This window comes from Rhea pennata, chromosome Z (assembly GCF_028389875.1).
Source record: "Rhea pennata isolate bPtePen1 chromosome Z, bPtePen1.pri, whole genome shotgun sequence".
Lineage (NCBI taxonomy): Eukaryota > Metazoa > Chordata > Aves > Rheiformes > Rheidae > Rhea > Rhea pennata.
This window is the reverse complement of record NC_084702.1, coordinates 41275619-41296682: the sequence shown is the minus strand read 5'-3', so window position 1 is coordinate 41296682 and position 21064 is coordinate 41275619. Positions and strand designations below refer to the sequence as shown.

The following is a 21064-nucleotide window of genomic DNA, read 5'->3' as shown; positions in this document are numbered from 1 at the left end:
TCCTTAGTTTGCTGTCCTCCCAAATTTAATTAAGCTTATTCATTATCATGTCTCCCAAATCATTAATTCCGAACAGTAATGATCTGGCTCAGGACATTCTGCCAATTTCAATTTGATACATCCTTCTATTTGGAAAACTAACTGTTAGTATCCAACGATCTCCAAGTATGGGAGAAGTATTGGGAAGGGTGAAGGAAAAGAAAAAAAGCAACCACCTGTCCAATACTCTCTTTCTCTGACTTATCGGTGTCATAAAACATCAAAAGCTTTACTAGAGACAAGATAGAAGGCATCTGCTGTTTCACTTCCATCAACAACTGCTTTACCACATTTCATAAAGATCATATTGGTTTGATACACTTATTCTTGACAAACAACATTCAGCTAGTTATCTCATGTATAACTACAGATAAGTTGTATGCAGACTAATCCAGTTTCCCGCTTCTTCCTATTCTAACAATTTTAAAGAGAATAACCATACTCAATCTTCCATTTCCCCCTTCTATTTTTTGAAAGACCCCAGGAAAAAACTCCTGCAAAACAGTTCTGAGTTCTTTAGGAACCCTACATCAACTTCATCAAGTACAACTACATAAAACATAAATCCAAACACTCTCCAACTTCTTTCTTTCCTCATCTTCCCAAGGTCTTTATCACCAATGCTACTTGCAGGAACCATCTAACCACATCTGACATTTGTTGGAAACAAGAAAGGCAAAGCTTTTCACGATTCACAGCACCAGTCACCAACAGCTTACTACCTTCCTCTCTTAAGCACCCTTTCCTTGGTTTTCCTCTTACTGATTATGCACTCTGGAATAACTTACTCTTGAAACTCCTTGCTAGTTTCATTTTCTGCTCTGCTTGTTCCCATGCTTGTTCTGTAAGTTCACAATTAACCTTAGCAACCTGACTTAGTTCCACTATGCTGAACAGTAACAAGAAAGAAGGGTAAACAGTCAACTCGCTCAAAAACTCCACATGCTGAACGCAGCTTAAAATTCACTCCAGTTTCAGGGCACTGACTTTATTTGTAACCAACAAAGCTTTTACTTCAGAGCTCTGCCCCAGATTGGCTACCTCTCACAGCATTATTCCAGCCACATTCTGCAGTCTTCAATGCCATTCCTTCTCCCGGGAAAGGAGTAGGAAGCTACCTCCGACACTCCGAGTCCCTCAGCAGGATTACTCCCCACCCCATTTCTTATTAAATATGGACAAGATTCCCAGTCTGGTTGCAGGAACTTCCAAAAGTAGTGTATTTGTTTTATAGTAGGCACAAAGCATGCTCATTTTACTCATTAAAAATAAAATAATTAAACAGTGTATTCTGAACATTAGGTCAAACCATTTACACAAACAGCATCTCAAAACCTTGGAGAACAGTGTATCCATTCTTCACCAAGGCTATCTTCTCTAGAGACAGAATTGTTACAAGCAAACAAAGGTTCATTTGTCAACAGAGACGCACTGCCTGCCAACAGAACCTCTGCCATTACATGTTTTCTTTTGTGCTGCTTACTAGTTGGAAATTTCACTAAAACACAGCATCAATTCAGCCTACAGATTCTACCACATAGTAGGAACTACCAAAAGCCTAGTTTTCATTCAGGGGCAGTCTAGTCTAACTTACCCTTACAAACTGAAGGAATTTCATTGAGTAAGTTACTAGTAATACTACATAAGTGCTATTTTGTTTTATTAAGTTTAAGACAGTAGAGCGCTGCAAAAACCTCTTGGAAGAAATGAGACATTTAATGTGCCATTATGTGACCGAAAACATAACATAGGTTAAGTTCCACACATGTACTATTTATTTTCAAAGATGTACATGAACATTCGCAACAAAGACAAGGTGGTTTTCCGAAGCCATGTAAACCAGTCTAACTATTTTTCCCCAAGCACCATTCCTAGTCCATCCTTTGGACACCAGTCAATTAGGCACAGCACCGGCCTTGTTAATCTCTTTCATTCACCAACAGAGGTGCTAAAAATCTTTTTAAAAAATGTTATGGTTTTATGCTTTTAAAAACATCATCATTTTTATGGTCATAAATCATTTTTAGGAACGTTTCCCAGTTCAGAGCATTTGAAGTGAACTGTATTTACAAATAAATAAATAAATAAGAAATCAGTCATTACCAGGATTACAGCTAAACCTCAGGCATATGATAAATCAGTAGCACAAACTAACTGGGCTAAAAACTAGTGTTTCTTCTTGAGCTAGTTTTCAGTCCAAACATTTCCCTGATCTGGATCACTGAACAAATTCTAGTACAGCCACAAGAGATTTCAAGATTGTGTTCGGTTGAACTCTTCCAGTAGCACCTTGCACTTAGGTTGACTTCAAACTGCCATGAAATCTCCACTTTTCACAATTCATTTCATAAAGAATTCAGGCTCCTAGCTCAGGGCGGTGGATTTGCTACAAAGACCAGATGCCCAAGTACCCTGTGAAGCTCCTGACCACAATCTCCATGATCTGTTGCCCGAATCAAGTTCCAACACTGACTATCCTACATCAGGAATCTAAGATGAATGTGTGTTATGTATAGAATTGTTTTAGAATCCATCCACAATGGTCAGCTAAATAGTTTCACAGGGCATTCTCAAACTGGACAGACAACAACAGAAGAGAAAAAAAAAATACTTAATGTGTTAACCACCTAGTGGTGGGACTTCTCTCATTCAAGAGCCTCCCAAAACCTATTCATTAGTTTCTAAGTATAGGTTTCAGCAGCTTAATTCTGTAACCTTCTAGAAAGTTCCTGCTTGTAAAGAAACATGAGCTAAGCAACAGCAGTTACAGAGGATACTAACTACCTTGCCTGTTATAAGCAGAAGAAAATGCAATCATATGGAATCAGAAAAATTCAAATATGTCCTGAGGTCTCAGCCACACCACGGAAATGGCCACCTGTAGTATTTATGCTATAACCTAATGGGGGGGGGGACATCCAACTTATTAGTGGAGTTATACTTTTATGGGCTTCTTGATGTCATTCTGGAAGATTACAAGAAAAGGTTGAGCAACTACTTCCCCTCCCCCCCAGGGCCACAAAAAAGAGATTACTGAATTTATAGAGAGGCTTAATTCCCTCACAGTCATAATCCCAGTAACATGGTATTAGCAACAAACTCATTAAAAACAATTAAAGATAAGAAAGAGCTTCAGCACTTAAAAGTTGACTGAATGGTAGCACTCAAAGGAAACAAAGAGTCTGACAAGTGCATTCTCAAGTAACTGATTATTTGCTCAAGTTTGTCCACCTGGAGATTAAACTCCCAAGAAAGAAGAAAAGAATAAAATAAACCTTCTAAAATATGAAGGGTTCTGAAAGCTCAAGTTTAAAACTTCTTCTGACTGTGTATTTATTGTAACAAACACAGACTTTGAAATGTGTAAGCATTTAACGAATGTTGGTAAGTACAACCTGCAAGAAAACAGTCTTCTCTTCTTGTCAACAGTTATTTGTACTCTGCTTTACAACTGCCACTAAACTGGAGTTATTAATTGCAATACTCAGAAATACACAGCGCAAAGTAGGATCATGAGAACCTTATAGCCATGATGTAGGCATATTCTTTATATGACGGATAACCTTGACATACTGCAGTCAGCTCCACTGGGAAAAATAAACTTTTCAACTCAAAATTAACATGGTTCTCCTCTGCACACCGAGAAGTAGCAAAACAGATAGGCTAGCAAATACACAAGGCCAAACCTCCATCATCTTTAATTCTCCTAAAACCCTAACAGTTATCATAGCAATGAATTTGGAACCTAGGACTACTTAAAAATCTATGTTAAATACTTCTCTCATTACATTTACCTATTTGATGTACAAGATCTATCACAAGTTCATCAGGATTTACCCTACACCGGTAGCTTCCCTATTCCCAAATAATAGGGAAGCTACCGGTGTAGGGTAAATCCTGATGAACTTGTGATAGATCTTGTACATCCTGCCTCCCTCCCACCCAAAACAAGGAATCTGCAGCACAGTGCTGGGCTCACTATTTACACATCTTTTATAACATCCAAATCACTGCCTCCAACTTGTATTTAAAACACACGATGCTTGGTCGAGAACTCTAACAATGCTTTGGATTAACTTGATGTATAGCTCATCTGGAGCTATACCCTAAAGTGCAAAGTCTCCTCCTCAATCAGCTGCAAGGAAAAAAAAAACATATTACTATTCTGGGAAATGTCATTATCCATACTCACTCCAAACACTCCACCATAATTACCTATTTTTAAGGGGGGAGGAGGGGGGAGGGAGGGAAGAATATCAAAATATTTTAGGAAAGAAAAACAAATTTGATTTTAAAATATTTTGATTTACTCATTTATTTAAAAAAAAATCCAAAGCAGTTAGTTTGAGCATTTAAATTTCTTAACAGTAGTTATCTTACGTACAGGAAATTTCTCACACCAAGTATCCTGTAAAGAGACGTAGTTCCACCATGTTAATGAAGGAATTTACAAGAATACTAGTGTGCAACCTGGATTAAAGCAATAAATACTTTCACAGTTTCTTCCATGGTTACAACTACTTAGCTCCAACACTATTGCAACCCATTAAAAAAGGAAATATCAGCTTGTCATTGCAAAGCTTGTGAGAGTTCCCAAAGCTACATAACACTAAAAACATTCACATAACAGATCAAATCCAGTAAGTTTCTTTTAACTGTTTCTGAGAAGGGCAATCAAAGGGAAGCACTCTTTCCATATGTGCTTTTAACAAACTGTACAAGCTCACTGCAAAAAATCAGCAGGTTTGCAGCTTTTCAACCATCTAAAAGCAGAGTATGGCAAACACTGACTGCAATGTAAAAATATCAGCATATATAGAAGACAACATTTTCAAACAACTCTATAAAGAGAACTTTACTTTGTTATTCTGAGTATCATGAAAAATTTCTTGTTATGTACTCAACACTTTACCTTTGTTTCATAATCCTAAAAAGTATTTATCCATGTTTAAAAGTTAAAAATATAAAACTATCACACATTTGTAACTTAATAACTAAATTAGATTTTTATTCAATCATCTCTATAACTCATAGCTTCATTTTTTTTGTAAATGAAATTATCTACTGCAGATACAAAATTACCTTATTTAGAGCATGTAGTATTGCAAAAGAATAATCAGGAAACCCACTTAATAATGACTGCAGTAGAAGTGAAATTCATTATACCTGTAACTAGAACTTCAGTACAGTCAAAATATAATAAAACTACAAGGCAATCAAGGTTCTGAAGAGATTAATCTAGCCTGCTACCTGTAAAAACCCAGCATATTTTCACCTTCCTCACTGTCATCCACCAAGATCACATATGCTGACCTTGTTTAAAAACAACAACAACAAAACCCTCACACGCAAAAGCAGCAGGTGCCCTCCCCAATGCACTGACCCTCTGAAGCTGAATACAGTTTTAACCATAACATCAGATTCTCAAGCTTCTCAAAACAAACAGAAGAAAAACAAAGCAAATGAATGCAGTGTTTTTTCAGTTAATGGCTTTAGGTTAATAGCAACACAATCCAACTACAGCTGCAAAAATAAAGTTTTCATGTAAACAGTGTTTAAAGCTGACTCACACTCCCAGTGAGACTGATCCAGCTGATCTTAAAAGTTCAAGATCTAGCCTTAATCACAGACTGCTATACATACATTTGTTTGTAATTATATCTCATTATTGATGACATATCACAAACACGCCAAGCCCTTATGAGATGTTAAATAATTAAGTAACTACTATCACTCCCCAAAGAGCCAAAAACTATTTCTGTACAAACTAACAAATTAAAATTCCTGTGTTCTTTTAATATTTTTATCTAGAGATTATCTAGCAAGATTTCAATGCACAAGTTTCTAATACAACTACAAAATGTAATGCAGAGTAATAGACAGCCCTAGCATTCTACACTCCATTGAATTTCTTCTCCAATACAACCATCAACAGCACTCTCTGAGTACTTACACCTTTTTACTTTAATTTCATCCTAACTATTGAAAGTCTGAAAATTTCTTCTCCAATACAACCATCAACAGCACTCTCTGAGTACTTACACCTTTTTACTTTAATTTCATCCTAACTATTGAAAGTCTGAAAATTTCTTCTCCAATACAACCATCAACAGCACTCTCTGAGTACTTACACCTTTTTACTTTAATTTCATCCTAACTATTGAAAGTCTGAAAATTTCTTCTCCAATACAACCATCAACAGCACTCTCTGAGTACTTACACCTTTTTACTTTAATTTCATCCTAACTATTGAAAGTCTGAAAATTTCTTCTCCAATACAACCATCAACAGCACTCTCTGAGTACTTACACCTTTTTACTTTAATTTCATCCTAACTATTGAAAGTCTGAAAATTAATCAGTATCTCAGGACATGCTCCTCCTCCCCATCTGTGCCTCTACTTCCCTGCTATTATTTGAAGAGGTTTACAGTTAGATGCACAACAAAGCATTTCCACAGCTGAGACACCATATAACTTCATTATGAATGCAGATAGCTCTTTTCCCCATGCAATATGAACTCAATAAACATTCATACAAAATGACTGCCTTTGCTGCAAGAATAAAGATATTCTCTTCCATAACAGAGCTAGAGTTAGAGAGAAAGCAATCTTACGAACAAACTGCTGCATGCACTATGCAAACAAAAGGCTGATGAAGCTTCATCCCTGAAAGCAGAGCAGAAGGAGTACTCATTTTGAAAGATATGACAACTTATGCTGAGTAATAGCTGAAAAATTGCAAACAATTTTCAATTCAATTACATAGAAAACAAATTAAGTTCCCAAAAGAGGCTCCAATTAGTAAAGGTCTACAGATAATTTCTAGTCCATAAGGAAGCAGCTGGTTTTACAGTGCTAGCTTCTCTGTTTTCAGCTCTGTATACATATGCCCAGGCATTTATTGCAGTGTTTGATCTCCTGTAAATGGTGCAGGAACATGGAGAAGTCAGCCTATCATCTCTACTGGGGCTACAAAGGCAACAAAGAAAGCAGCATTACCCTCAAGAATCAAAAACACCAGTGATCCCAGGAGGAAAGGAAAGCCCAATGAAGCAGGGTAAGAGGGAACAGGAAAGCCAAACAACTGGCCTCTATGAAAAAAAGGAAAAACAGAAGCAAGAAAAAGATTATGCACATGATGACAAGATTAAGTTAAATACAAAAGTAGACATGAATTTTCTGGCTTTTTTTTTAATATAATTTGGTACCTTAAAAAAAGAAAAGTGAATTTACCCAAACACTGTCCTGAGACTGCAAACAATGAAAAAACAGTTGCTATGCTTTTCATAGGGACACTGCGTGCCCGTGAAACAGAACAAGCCATCTTTGAGACTACGGTGGTTTGTGCACTACAAAAGCATCCAAAAAACCACTGGGCAAGTCCACTCCTGCACACACCATTGCTATAAAACAGATTATAAGGGAAATTGAGACACTAAGCAAACCGAGGAATGCATTCCATTTACAAGACTAATTACCTTGGTGAGCTAACGAAGTCAAGAAAAGCAAATGACTCCATTTGATGCCAAAAATCACTTGTCAAGTATTCATTCACTACTTTATCATAAATATGGAAATTTAAAAGACGGCAATTTATGATACTAAGTTCCAATCATGGCCATACTAATACTTGCCTTGAAGGCACAGTACCATATGAAGCAAGGTATTAGCAACCATCAACAATGGACTAAATCCTTTAGGATTTTCAACCACCATCCTCTGAGCTTTAATTCTGTTTCCTGCTGAAATCCAAGGTCCTTCCTAGGGCATGTCATGAAGCCTTGGAAACTGTTAACAGAATAGTTCAAATAACATTCAGAAACATCCATTTTGAAATGCACAGAGTACTAATTTGGAACAAAACATAAGAAATGTAGAAAACTCCCATCAAAAACACTACTGGCTTGTGTAGTGGTAGCAACTGTACATACGAAGCACTACAACGTTAACATTCCTTTAGAAAGTGCTTTAATTCAATTTATGCTGCAGAAAAGCACCACAGTGCACAGATCACAGACTGTGCTCATAGCAGGCAATGGGAGCTGTAAGTGAACACCTTAATTTTTAAAACTTCAGAATAACTTTCATTGACAGGGTAAACAGGTGGAAAGAGAAGTCATCTTAGCACATGGCCAAAGAAGTATTTATTTTCAAAGTTTTCATCTCAGAACTACAGCTATCAAAATAATGATTAATTAGGAAAAAAAACAGGGCATGGGGACCCTTTAGATTAGAAATATCAAGACCTTGAAGTTCTATTTTTTAAGTGACTGCCAGCTCTTTGAGAATTTCAACAACTTTCTGGTTCCAAAGAAATGACAGAGAGTGCTGAAGTTTATTTACCCTTTCTGTAGGCTCATACTGTTAGGTTTCAGGTTAGAGGACAAACTTTAAAACTTTCCCTCACTTCAATTCACCTCTCTGGAGGCACTTACTAACTACTTACTAACTACAGCTAATATTGGCTTTGTTTTGAAGCTGCAAGTTCCCCACATCTCAGAAAAATCTTGCATTTAGAAGTACAGTTATTTTTTAAATTATGGTGTGGGAGATGAGGACTAGTTCCAGAAATACCTTCCATCAAATCTCATCCTGATCAAAAGATCCTACCAATAGTTCCAGATATATGAACATCTCATTATGGCTTATTTACAATCTACTGCATTGTACAAGCATCTGGTGTTACAATCCTGAAATTAAAAGGAGGACTGGATATAGGAGTTTAAATAAGGTTATAATACAAGAATATAAAAAGAACACAAGAAAATTAGATATTCTCATAAACTGAGATTACTTTTATCTTAGACTATCATATCTAAGGCATCATCCACTACTCCAGATTTAAGTATGGCAAAACTTTACTGTAAGAAGTCTCATCTTTTTGGACTGACATATTTAAAAGCAGACATACCAGAGGAAGGGCCCAAAAAGACCTTAATTTTTTCCCAAGCACGTCAGCTGATCTAACAGAAGTGTTTCTGATAGATATGTCTTCCCCAACACCTTGCATCAGTTTTATCTTTGACCAACTTTGTTTACTTACAGAAATCACCTGCCTAATGCATTCGGTCATCAAAAACATCTGGGTTAGAAGACCTGAACTTCCAGACCTCGCGGAAGTTAAAGGTCTTGCATTTTTCTGCATCAAGCCTTGCCGTAAAACCACGCAGCTGTTGTAACACACGGCCAAAGCGCTGACCTCGAGCCCCACGCCCTCAGCCGCACGCTGCTCGCGCGCACCAGAGCCGGGCGGCCGTTGAGGAACGCGGCGGGGGCCAACGGTCGCCAACGGCTGCCGGCGGGGGGGAGGGGGGGGCCCGGCCCGCGCGCGCTCGCCGCTTGAGGCGATAACGACCGTTAGAGCCGCGAGCTGGCAGCGCTGGGCTGCGCTACAGAGGGGCTCCCTGCAGCTACCGGGCCGGACGGACGGCAGCTCGGGCAGCGCCGGGCGCTCACGGTCCCGGAGGCAGAAGCCCCAGCGCAGCAGAGCGGCCGGTGCCCTGGGGCCGCCCAGGCTCCCCGCCGCCGCCCCGGCGGCAGCCCAGTGCTCCGCACGCAGCTTGGGGGGGCGGACGGTCCGACTCGGGGCGGGCACGGAGGCGCCGCCGACCCCCTTCCCCCGCCCCCAGCACTGTGCTGCGCTTTGCAAACTGCTGAGACTCTCCGCAGCAAACTTGCTGGGAAGTTGAGACGCCACTTCGGGGGACGAGGGGAACCTCCGCACAAAGAACCGCCTTCCCGCTGCTGCTACCTGCTGATGTAGCCGTCCCCATCGCCGTCACAGGTCTGGAAGAGGCGCCTCATCCTCTCCTCCTCGCCGGTGCTGGAGGTATCGCTGCTGCTGCTCCCGGCGCTGCTCACGCTCACCTCCACTACGGCGGCTGCCGCCATCATGCGCCCAGCTCTGGAGAAGGAGGCGGCAGCGAGGCTGCCTGAGGCGCCCGGGATTCCCAGTCCCGCCGCGCCTGCAAAGTGCGAGCGGCAGCACAATGCAGGCGCGGGGGCGGGGAGCCCCGGCGCGCGGCCCCGCGGCGCGCGAGCCCGCGGCGCGCGCCGGCCCCCGCCCACGGACACCTTCCGCGGCGGGCGCGGCCCTGGGCCTCGGGCAGGCGCGCGGGGGCCGCCTCCCGGCTCGGCCGGGACCCCCCGGGAGCGGCAGGGCTGGTGGGGCTCGGCGGCAGGGCGGCTCACCCGCCCCGCTCGCCTCCTGTGCAGGCTCCTAGGCAGAGCCTCGCTAGGTCCTTCCTCCATCTCTCCCCCAGCCTCCCTCAGTGCCAAAAGCCACTGTGGCGTGCGAGGGAGCGAGTGGCCTAGCCGAAGCGGGGCTGGCCGCTCTCCTAATTTCGGAGGCCAGCCCCCTAGGGACCAGCAAGCGAGTGCTGGGCAAATCTCCCTGGATTGCCCAGGGGGTCTGGGGGCCTTGTTCTCCTTCCATGTCAGTTGTCAGGCCCTGGCATTCACACAGGTCCTGCTCCCTGCTGCAGGAGAGCTGCGGCCACCTTTGACTTTGGCGCACCTGTAAAGCTCAGCTTAGACAAACTAAAACAAAAAATAGCTTTTTCAGTAGCACTATGTACAAGCTTCAGTTTTTTTGGTGGTCGATAGAACAGGTGAGTGTTCCAGGAACAGAACACCGGCCCCTCTTGCTACTGATACAAACTATTTTCTCTCTATTTATCAAATTTTACCTCAAAAGGTGGTAATTATATTTTCTCTTCCAACAGTTCATAATCGGGCATGATGGTGCCTGCTCTGGTGCTTAAAAAGTACTTAATTTCCAAACTTATTCATGGCTTCCCCCATCATCCTGATCTTTCTGCCTCCTTTGCGTTTAGAGAAAATTAATTTCCTTTACAGTCTTCAGGTTTCCAGATTAAACAAGCCCTTTCATCTCATTCATACAGGACAGCCTCTTCATTTCCTTTAGTATCCCTGACACCCTTATCAATGCCTACTGGAAATACCTATTTTGAAATAGCCTAGAACAGCATTTGCCTGTTTCACAGTAGCATTACATTTGTCACTCTGCCATCCTGTGATTAATCAGGTCCGCTAAGTCTTCCCCTATCCTATTTTCTGCGTATGGAAGAAATTCTGCTTTATAAAGGACATATAATTTCTATTCATACTATCAAATGTTATTCTACTCCTATACAGTCTTTGAAGATAGTCAGCTCTTCCTACATAACAGCTTGATCTTCCTGGCTGTTGACAATGGCTCGTGAATTCGTAATGTCAACAAAGTAATCAAACTCCTCTTGGCACACAGTTCCTTTCAAGTAGAATAACTGATGCCAGTAGTTCTTATTGTTAATATTTATTGCATCTTGATTAAGTCTTTGCAAGGCAAAGAGCCTCTATGTTTTTATAAGATAAAACTGTTGGCAAGTACAAATATACACTCATGTATTCTCAGTCTCTGCAGTTTTCCAGTTTCCATTACCCAGAGCACTGCTTGGTGGATGGCTAAAGCATGGAGTATAGCCCCAAGCTTCTGTCCAACATGTTTACATACTCCATCAAGAGAATGGAAGCAGAAAAAGCCCATAAGCAGCCTTCCTCTTTCAGAATATATACAGTCTGTAGTCTTCGAAGATTTACATCATGTTCCACTTTTGACCTCCAGTCTCTTTCTTAGTCTTACCAACAGTTGCTCTTTCTCTGTCCTGTGAAGGATGTTTTTCGTGCATGAGTCCATTTGCTCACTGCAGCTGTTTCTTCTATGTTGAAAACAGAAAGTTGCTGGATCAGCTGGACAGCCAGTCACAAGATCACTGTTTTTCAGCCACATCCCATAGATTGTAGCTGTTCAACACCAGACACAAGAATTCTTGCACACATTATGCAAATATAGCACATGTATTTTCTTATTAACCATACAGCACTCCTAAAACAATGTTTCCTCCGAAGGAAGGAAACAGGTAAATAACTAACTTAAGAAAGACATTAGCAATGACCAGAGCAAATATAAGCAAATATGTATCTGTTGAGTCTTTTCTGACAGCTTTTCCCCTTGGAGGGAGGAGGGACAAAAGTTGTTGTTAATTTTTGCATCTTCAAGGCAAGCCCCAAGACTCTTCTTTAAACCTAAACAGTAGTTTCTAACTTTTCCTTTTACAAAACTCACTGGAGACACTTTCATCTAACTGCTATGAACAGCTGATATCCTAGTTGTGATATGGAGCAAAAGAGAATAAAACCACTTGAGCTTAGTGACTGGTATCTTGATCCAAATCCAAGCTTTAAAAAGAAGACATACCACATCAGCTAGGAAGCAGAAGTATAAGCAGTAGTTCTCCAGACTTCTCAGTGCCTGCTATGACTTGTGTGGTAGTCCACTCCTGCAGTCAAAAATATGAATTTCAGATGGCAAAAACCGTATTTAAAGCAGACAACAAGCTTGGCAGCAGAAGGTACTATCCTTCCTGAAGTCCATTCTCACTGTCCCTGGTGGGAAGGATGAGTGGTGTCCAGGAAGATGTGGAAAGAAAACAGGGAAGAAGGGCAAGCAGTAAGGTGACCATACTGCTGCCTGTCCTCCTCAGTCTACCCCTCTCAGCAAACAAGTTTGATATTTCTCAAAAGGAGGGTTTGCAGTTTTTGTTTTTGAAACTGAGGGTCTTAAGTGTCAATCTATTTTTGTTTCATCTTTTAAGTTAAATGAACCCATAATTTTTTTTCAACATTAGGTTATTCTACAATCAACGTTCCATAATATCCTGATTTCTACACTGAAATGCAAAAATATACCTGAAAACCAATGCAAGCAGGAAGAGCAATGCTGTACCAATATTAGTCACATTTATTCTCCAGTATTTATGTAGACAAAATCTGAGATCTCAAAGATAGTGTGAACTACTTGATTTCTGGAGGTTCTGGGCTCCTAAGACTTCCACCAAATCAACAGGAAATTTAAGTCCTTGTGATCTCTAAAAGTCAAATCTAGAATATCTAAAGTTAGGTATCCAACAATAGGAAAAGAAAACCATTATACACATATCACAATCTAGCTACAGCTGTTTTACATAAGAAAACAGGTAAACTGACTGTACGTAGAAAGCTGCCAAATGACCTAAGTCAGCTGACTAGAAAAAAAGTTTCCTGCTACACAGGTTTCAGCCATAGTACTCTTAAGATTAACCTCCCCACAAACCAGCAAACAAAACAACCAATAACTTAGGATTTCAAACAGTAGGTGTGAGTTCTAATTCAGTAATATTCCTTTAAGCAAGATAGCCAAGCTGTGCAGTGGAGTACTTTCTTAAAGCATCAAGAATGTGATTCTCCAGAATACCAGCCCTTACCTTTTTATAATTTCTGCACCCAACCCTTTTTCATTTGTGCCAGACATACTTACCTTCTCAAGTTCCATGTTCCTCCATGAGGTTCTTAGGTAGACAGTATTTCCCTGTAAACTGACTGACACCACTAGAAAGTGTGTACTGGCAGGCTACTAGCTAACTTAAGCAAACTTTCTACCCACTTTTTTTTTTTAGCTGGGACAGCAGTGTTCTGTCCTAGCTTCCGCCAATAAATGGAAATGAGGCAAGAGGGACAGGTAGCTTTATGATACCCATTTTTTTTCCAGTGCATGCCAGCACCTCAGGCCACATTTATGAACAAATTTTAAAACACATAGCACATTTTAAGAGTTAATCAATTACCTAATTATTCAGGCAAGATAGAATGAGGACAGAGAAATGAGAATATAGGAAGACTGCCTGGAAGGTAACGTCAAATTTAGCACACTGAGTCCAGATCACTCAAAATCTTCAAAATCCCTGAAGTCTTTGTCTTTAATGGACTGCTGCTTCTGCCAAATGCAGAAAAGATTTTGAATGCCAAGACCAGTAAATGCCATGCTTTAAAACACATTGCAAATATTACAGAAAGCAGTTAGTTTTATAGTTTTTATAGTAATTAATAAATGACAACCATTTGCTGTCTCAAGCATTGTTTTAGTTACAATTTGTGGAAGTTTTGGCTCCTTTGGGGTCATAGCTCTGTGCACTCCCCTGTTCGCCGGCAATTCTGTATTTACCTGTTTACTTATAGGAACACACACACATATATATAATAACAAAAACGATGTTAATACTACTCAGGAAACATTAAATTTCTCATGGATGCTTACCATGCAAAAAAAGGAGACTGTGTAGTCTGAGACAGATAGTAATGATGTGAAAACTAGCTATCTGAGCTGCTTCTCTTCACTTCTCTCACACCTCGAGATACTTTTCCGAGACTTGAGCCTTAAGTGCCGTTGGCGCCTACCATAGCTGTGCACACAAGTGAGATACACCTGGGACTCCTATGGAGAATGGCTTAATTTCTCAGGGCGCCATATGGCCAGCAGCTCCTGGCAATGGCAGGGCAAGGCCCTCACGAGAGAGCAGGGCACCAGGGCATTGGGCATCACTGTGGGGACAGAGCAGGCACCCGTGGGTCGGGGCCAGCAGGGGCCTTGGCTGGACAGAGGCCTGGCTGTGGCAGGGTGCCATTGTGGGGCAGGGACTGACAGCCCCCTGGGCTGGACTGGGAAGGGCCTGCAACGCCCTTGGGGCCTTGCCATAATCTCACCAGGAAGACACAATAAAGTGAGGTATGGAGGCTCTTAATCTGTTTTGCAGGCATTTTGGTCCATCTGGGAAATGTATAGTGGATATGTGCAGTCACCAGTCATTTTCACATCATACTATCTGGCACATGTATACCACACTAATAAGAAGTGGAGGATATGCCAGCATCTACAGCCCTTAGCTGAATCTGCACCTATCAATGACCTGCGTAACATCTATATTTTTTACATGTAAACAAATTTCAATATGGAAAGTGTATATTAATATATATTATTTATTTTTAATAAATAGCTTAAAACACGCATGCTCTGATGTTACTGTAATGTATTTCAGGGGTTTTAGCTGTTTAAATTTCTGTAACTGCTTAGATATTCAGACTGAAGTTTTTAACATATATAAGGACTGAAACCAATGGCTGGTGATATCAAAGGAAAGATTATCCTTGATTTCAGTAGCCTTCAATAAAGACCATCTTTGTTTATCTGTCTTCAGTGAAACAAAATCAAAAGTAAGGGATACATAACGTGAGTTTAAATAAATAATATTTAAAACATTCCCATATACAGCAAAGTGTATTTGCCTCCACCAGAGCCATGGTTTAGCTAGGAAACTGCTACTTAAATCCTCACCAAAATCCTGACGTCCAGAGACATTATATTATCCTTTTCACATTACTTCATTTAGATCCATCTCACATGACAGGCATAGTAATTCACTCCTGCTAGAAATGCAAGTCTCATGCAGCCTTTACTATGGAAGTTCTATCAAGCATAGCCAGTTGAAAATTCTTCATCAAAGCAGTATTTTCAAAAGAAAATATATTTTTTATTTTTTGTGTGTGGTTTTTTTCTTCTGCTACAAAACACGATTGGCTAAAATGATATATTTTGTTTAAAAATGAAAATACTTTCATTTAGATATGATATTAGGAGTCTGTATGCCATTCTTCTGAGAACCTTTCTATTCCTTCTTCACCTTTATAATGCTCAACCACCTTGTAAAACAGTTCTGTTTTAAAGGATGTATATTTGCTTAAGGATAATGAATGTGAACGGGAAAAAGTTTGTCTTTTTCCAAGCAATATCCTAAAACACTCTCCTACTACATGCAACCTGGCACAGTCCTGAATCTTGCATGTACGTCTACAGTTTGGATCTGTGTACATGACAGAACATTTATTTCCCGAATTTCTTTGATATATATTTAGACAAAGACATTAAACAGTTATTTCCATTGCTTTTTTATCAAAGTTTTTTTCTTTGAAAGTGTATCTCTGTTAACAGAATGCTACTTTGGTTGAAAAAAAGTAGGGACAATTTTAAAGATAAATAGCCTTCTCATACACTGTTGCTATGAGATAACCTTGATAACTTTTTATTTCTGCAGACTGCTGACGGCTGCAATAGTTAAACAAGTTCTGTGCTCCAGAAAATATCTGCAACTCAAGTATAATGTTGGTCAAAATATTTCAGTGAAACAGTGTACTGTCAGGAAATGCTGATTCAGCCTAATTAAATTTCTCTAGGGAATATATCAATTCCAATGAATTCCAATTTCAATAGAGACACAAGCATACAAATGACAAGTATGAAAATCCTTCTACCTTCAGTTAACCTCTCAACCTGATAAGACATGAGATTTCTGAAATTTTTGTACTGCCTTTATAATATTTCAAGCATAATAAACCTGCTACTGTTTAGGCAGCGCTATCCATCCTCCATGTTCTCCATCGCTTACCCTCACTGCTGCCCTCTGTCATTTGCTCACTCAGGAACTACAGCTTCATATTTTAGGAGGGAGTAGCAATGGAGACAGTTATTGGAAGAACTGGAGCATATTTGACCTAAATCTTAAATATAGTAGATATAGTAGATATAATTTTGCTATGCAACAGTTAGACATTTTTAAAGAGTGATATAGGATATGCGCAGCCAAATCAAAGACAAAACTATCATTATTACAGAACAGAGATTATTTATAACCAAAGATCATGACTCATCACTGGATATACAACTTGTTTTCTAAGCACTAAACTTGAAGGGAAGACCAGCAACCCATCAGTGAGGAAACAGTTATATGAGTTCTCTTTTGTGACAAAATGTACATTATTTGACAATGGAAATTATATGAAAACAAACAAACAAAAAAACCTGCACCAAATGAAAACTTAATTTAAGAGCAAAATCATTAAGATCCAAGCAACATACATTGATCAGTAGATTTTAAATTGTGAATCCATGTAACAAATATCTTGTTATAAAAGACAGACGTAGGCAATTCTGCTACATGATGCAGTCTTGAAACTTTTTTTCCAAGTAATAAAAAAAACCACAACAAACAAAACATGGTCAATTTTCCTCTCCACAATAGGATAGTGAATAAGATATCCTTCATAAATTGATGTTGGAGACAGTGACAAATAGTTCAGTATATTCACCTGCAGCAGACTCGTACAGGTAATTTAATTGCTAAAAAATTATAAAATATGATATACAGAGAAACTCTGAAAGTTTCTTATCCCTTTTTTTGTGAACTTTTCTTTAGCTTACACATCCTCAGAACATAAAAGACTGACCTAAGGAAACTGAGCATTACCTCTGGAACCAGAGGGTTTGTCACTACAGCACCAAAACTAAGCTTGGCCTCAGTTGATTCAGGCATGACATCATGCTAGCGCAGCTGTACTGCATTCTGTGCTGAAAAATTCATAGTACATAATGGCTAGATTTGTTTTATAAATTTCCTTTAAAGTTTTTTTTTTTTTTTTTTTTTTTTTTTTTTTTTTTTGCTATAGTGGCATCTTTGTGAAGTTTTACAGTATTCAGGAGAGGGAGAATTTTACGCAAAGTAAAAACAAGACAGTAAAAACCATTACATAATAAAAGGCCTCTGAGGAAGGCAAAATAAGAATGCTTAGTTGTATTTGAATATGCATAAAACTCTGCTGCCTCTTACCACTTTACATAAAAATATATATTGGGCATTCAGACCTATGGTGACAGAAGGAAGTAATTCTTATTCTGGAAATATTTGCTCTGTGGAACTCCTCAGCCAGAATGTATTTCTGAGGCCAACCATGAAATACGGTTTCAAAAAGTCTAATGGGTTATTAATTATAATAAGAAAATCTTCAGCTAGTAAATTTTGTTAATATAAAATGTTTAAGGAATATACATAAGCCACCATGTTTAAGAACTTAGAAACAAAGACCAAAGCTGTTTTGGATTTATATTGTTCAGATGGTTTGTTATATCTTCCTGTTACAATTCTACATGTAATATTGACCCCAGCTGGAGACAGAATGCCAGAGGTAACAGCACGAAGTTTAAAGGAAATGCTATACTGCATTTACTCATATCAGAGGCATCGACCTTTCTTAGCAAATGCCTGAAAGAAAACAACTAATAAGTAGTTAGGCCTAAGTGTTAGACCACATTACTCAGCAAGTAATTCTGAGAAATCAGTATGTTAAAAAGACACAGCAATTCTATAGGGAAAAAAGTATCTGCTGTCAGAACTGCACTTACAATGTTTTCTTGGCCACAGAAAGATAATAAACAGTGACTGATGAAAGAAATGGCAGCATCTGCAATGAACTGGGCCCTTTGGCTGGCATGGCTGTGCTGGGGAGGATTAGACGTGTAGTATACATATATACACAATTTACAGATACACGAACAACACACACCAGCTATATACATTCATTAGAATTTTTCTCAGTAAAAGAGAAAAATTCTTAGTCATAGTCTGCTTATTTTTTTTGCTGCTTACCGTTTCATTTTTCACTTCATTTTTCATGAGTTGTTTAATCTGCTCCTCTGTTCATACTGCCTCCTGAATGGAAAGCACATGTAACAGACTTAAATTTGAAACAAAGTTTTAAACACATAATGTTTCACTGCGGTTATCATAATAAATGACATATCTCCATCTCTAATTTCAACAAAAACCCAGGACTCTCAAATCCCATATATTGGTAAGCGTAATCGTGCAGATCCATGTGCCCATTAGTAAAGGAAAGATCGTGCCGCTCCTCAGAGTGAAAAACTTAGGCGGCTGTGAAAAAGCACCTCTTGAACACCAGCAAGCATGATGCACGCTGCCTTCTGCTTCTCTCCTCTGGCCTGACAGACAGGTTGTGGGGGCATGTCCTATGGCATGATAATATGGCACATTTGGATCCCACATGCTGCAAAGAGTGTGCTGCTGTTTGTCCTTCCCCAGCTCACTGCCTGTATGTAGGCAAGTCTGGGCTGGAGGGCAGCCTCAGTGGTGGTCTAGAATGACCCTTAGTGACTTTTTGGAAGTATATTCACAAGTGTTCAAAACCAGGAGACCAGTTTGCACAAGTGCTCCATAACACGTGAGCTTACCTTACAGTAAACTTCTGTTTTCACTCTGTTTTTTTGCACTCCTTACAGATTGTAATCAACCGCTTAGCAGGACTAAGCACTTGTTGTAGCATGCAATATAGGGATAACAACTACTCATTAAGAAAATTTCCTTCTGCTTCCTTGTAGCATGGAACTACAAATCAGTAGATTTTGTTACATAAATGCTGACTCCTCCAATTTATATCAGCAGTTCTGCGAGTATGATTTATTGGCTGTTTGAGAGGTTTTTCAGCATATTTATAGTGACAAAAATCTATAGCTAACTGATAGTTTTAATCTAGTTTTAATATGCCAGCACCCCACACATCTTTACAATGTGTGAAATTTAAACTTTATTAGTTTAGTAAGTCAAGCTTCCCCTTATTTTACTAATATTTTATGAGTTCCTGTCTTAAATTCCTGCAGACAAATCAACTCCTGGTATAATGCTACCAATGGAACTACCTTAGCCGTGAATTCAGGCCACACACTTTAAAAATGCAGCTTTATTTTCAAGAAGGACTACATAAAAATGCTTCCTTCTTATTCAGTGCGTATACTCACTGTGTGTTTTGAATCATGTCTTTCTGAGTAACTAAAATAATATTTTCCTGCTTTTTCGCATTTATTAGCCTTGGAAAGTCAATATGGCAAAGGAAGAAGCAAAGTATGTATTAAGAGATCCATTATGCAGGATCCAGCTACATCACACTCTTAGCTTTACAGATTGATTTACTGTAACAGCTAAGAATTATGTCTATGAGCTGCTTTATACACAAGATCGCAAATTTGATGTCAGAATACAGCCAGCAATACAATTTTCCAGAATCATATTCATTTATTGTAGGAAGCCAAGCCAATGCTGCTAAGACATAGGAACTGGTAACAGATCTATGTTCATAATTACAGATTTCCAACGTGACTCTTTCAAACCAGATATCATCTCTCATTTATTACTGTCAACAATAAGGAAAAGGAATCCTTATCTTGTGATGTTACAAAGTTTAATACATTAATAAATGTGATGTGCTCAAACTTTATACTATCAATTATCACAAAAATACCTTTAGCTAAATAGCATTAAATGTTTCTGTTGAAAACATGCAGGAAGCAAACCAGATTAAAAAACTGAGAAGATTTAAATAACCTTGCGACCAAGAAAACCTTCAACTCCAATGCCACTCCTCAGAGCAGATCTATGCTGAAATGACCTTTGTATACAGCTTTGGCAGAGCTCTCTTAACAGGTATTGTTCAGGCAGCCACATCAGACAGTGTTTGCTGTCTACTCAGTTCACCACTGATGCTTACACTTGAGGATCAGTTTGCTTCTGGTCAAAACAAGCTCAAAAGTTCAAAACGTGGTCGAGGACTGAATAAGGAGTCATTCCAAAGAGGCAAGCTTCAGTTGTTGATCCTGTGCCAGGCCTAAGACTTTATTCTTTTCATATTCTCAGCACGGAGTCAAAAGAAATTGCTCAGAGGATGATGACCTTACCCAAAGAGTTATTTACTGACCTAAGGAATACTCAGAACACCAGCAAAGTCCCCAAACCACTCAAGGACTAAACAGCTTGTACAAAATGTACCACGACCAGTATTTCACGACTAGGAGGCTGAAGGCTGAGGTGATCTTACCCACCTGCGCATCGCTCAGCAACTGCGCTGTGCAGCGGATCCGAAGTTTCCTGGAAACTCCGCAGTTCAGCTACTGCAGCGCGCCCCGGGCCAGAGCCCGCTCCTGGATCACCTCCGGGGAGGCGACCGGCCCGGCTCCTCCCGCCGCCCGCGGCACCTCCACGGGAAACGCCGCGGAGCCAACGGCCGCGCGCGCGACCGCTCCAACGGGCGGAGCCTGCGCCTCGGCCCTGGCCGTGGCCTCGCCCCCGAGCGCCCTGGGGGCGGAGCCGCGGCCCGGCGGGACCCGGGAGGGGCGGGAGGGGGGCGGGGGGAGGGGAGGTTCCCCCGGAGCCGGGGTGGCCCTACGCACGCACGCACGCACGCACGTCACGACGCTGCGCGCTCCCGCCCCGCCCCCTGCTCCTCAGGCCGCGCCTCCGCCCGCGGTTGCTG

At 40.2% G+C, this 21064-nt stretch overlaps 1 protein-coding gene and 1 long non-coding RNA gene across 3 annotated transcripts in view; both read right to left on the bottom strand.

Moving 5' to 3' along the window:
• Positions 1–10033, bottom strand: part of MCC (MCC regulator of WNT signaling pathway) — a 198963-nt gene extending 188930 nt beyond the window's left edge. The window contains exon 1 of one of the 2 annotated variants that reach the window (XM_062599020.1): positions 9792–10033. In XM_062599020.1, the coding sequence (XP_062455004.1) occupies positions 9792–9934 (143 nt within the window). In that variant the 5' untranslated portion in view covers positions 9935–10033. The remainder of the gene's footprint in view (positions 1–9791) is intronic. The other variant, XM_062599019.1, reaches the window with a different exon arrangement.
• A 1308-nt stretch (positions 10034–11341) lies between these two features.
• Positions 11342–20824, bottom strand: LOC134153704 (uncharacterized). The gene is made up of 4 exons (XR_009961206.1): positions 20634–20824; positions 18391–18453; positions 12300–12381; positions 11342–11760 (listed from the first exon to the last, which is right to left on the bottom strand). It is a non-coding gene; the product is annotated as an uncharacterized LOC134153704 (long non-coding RNA).
• Between the last annotated feature and the right edge of the window lie 240 nt (positions 20825–21064).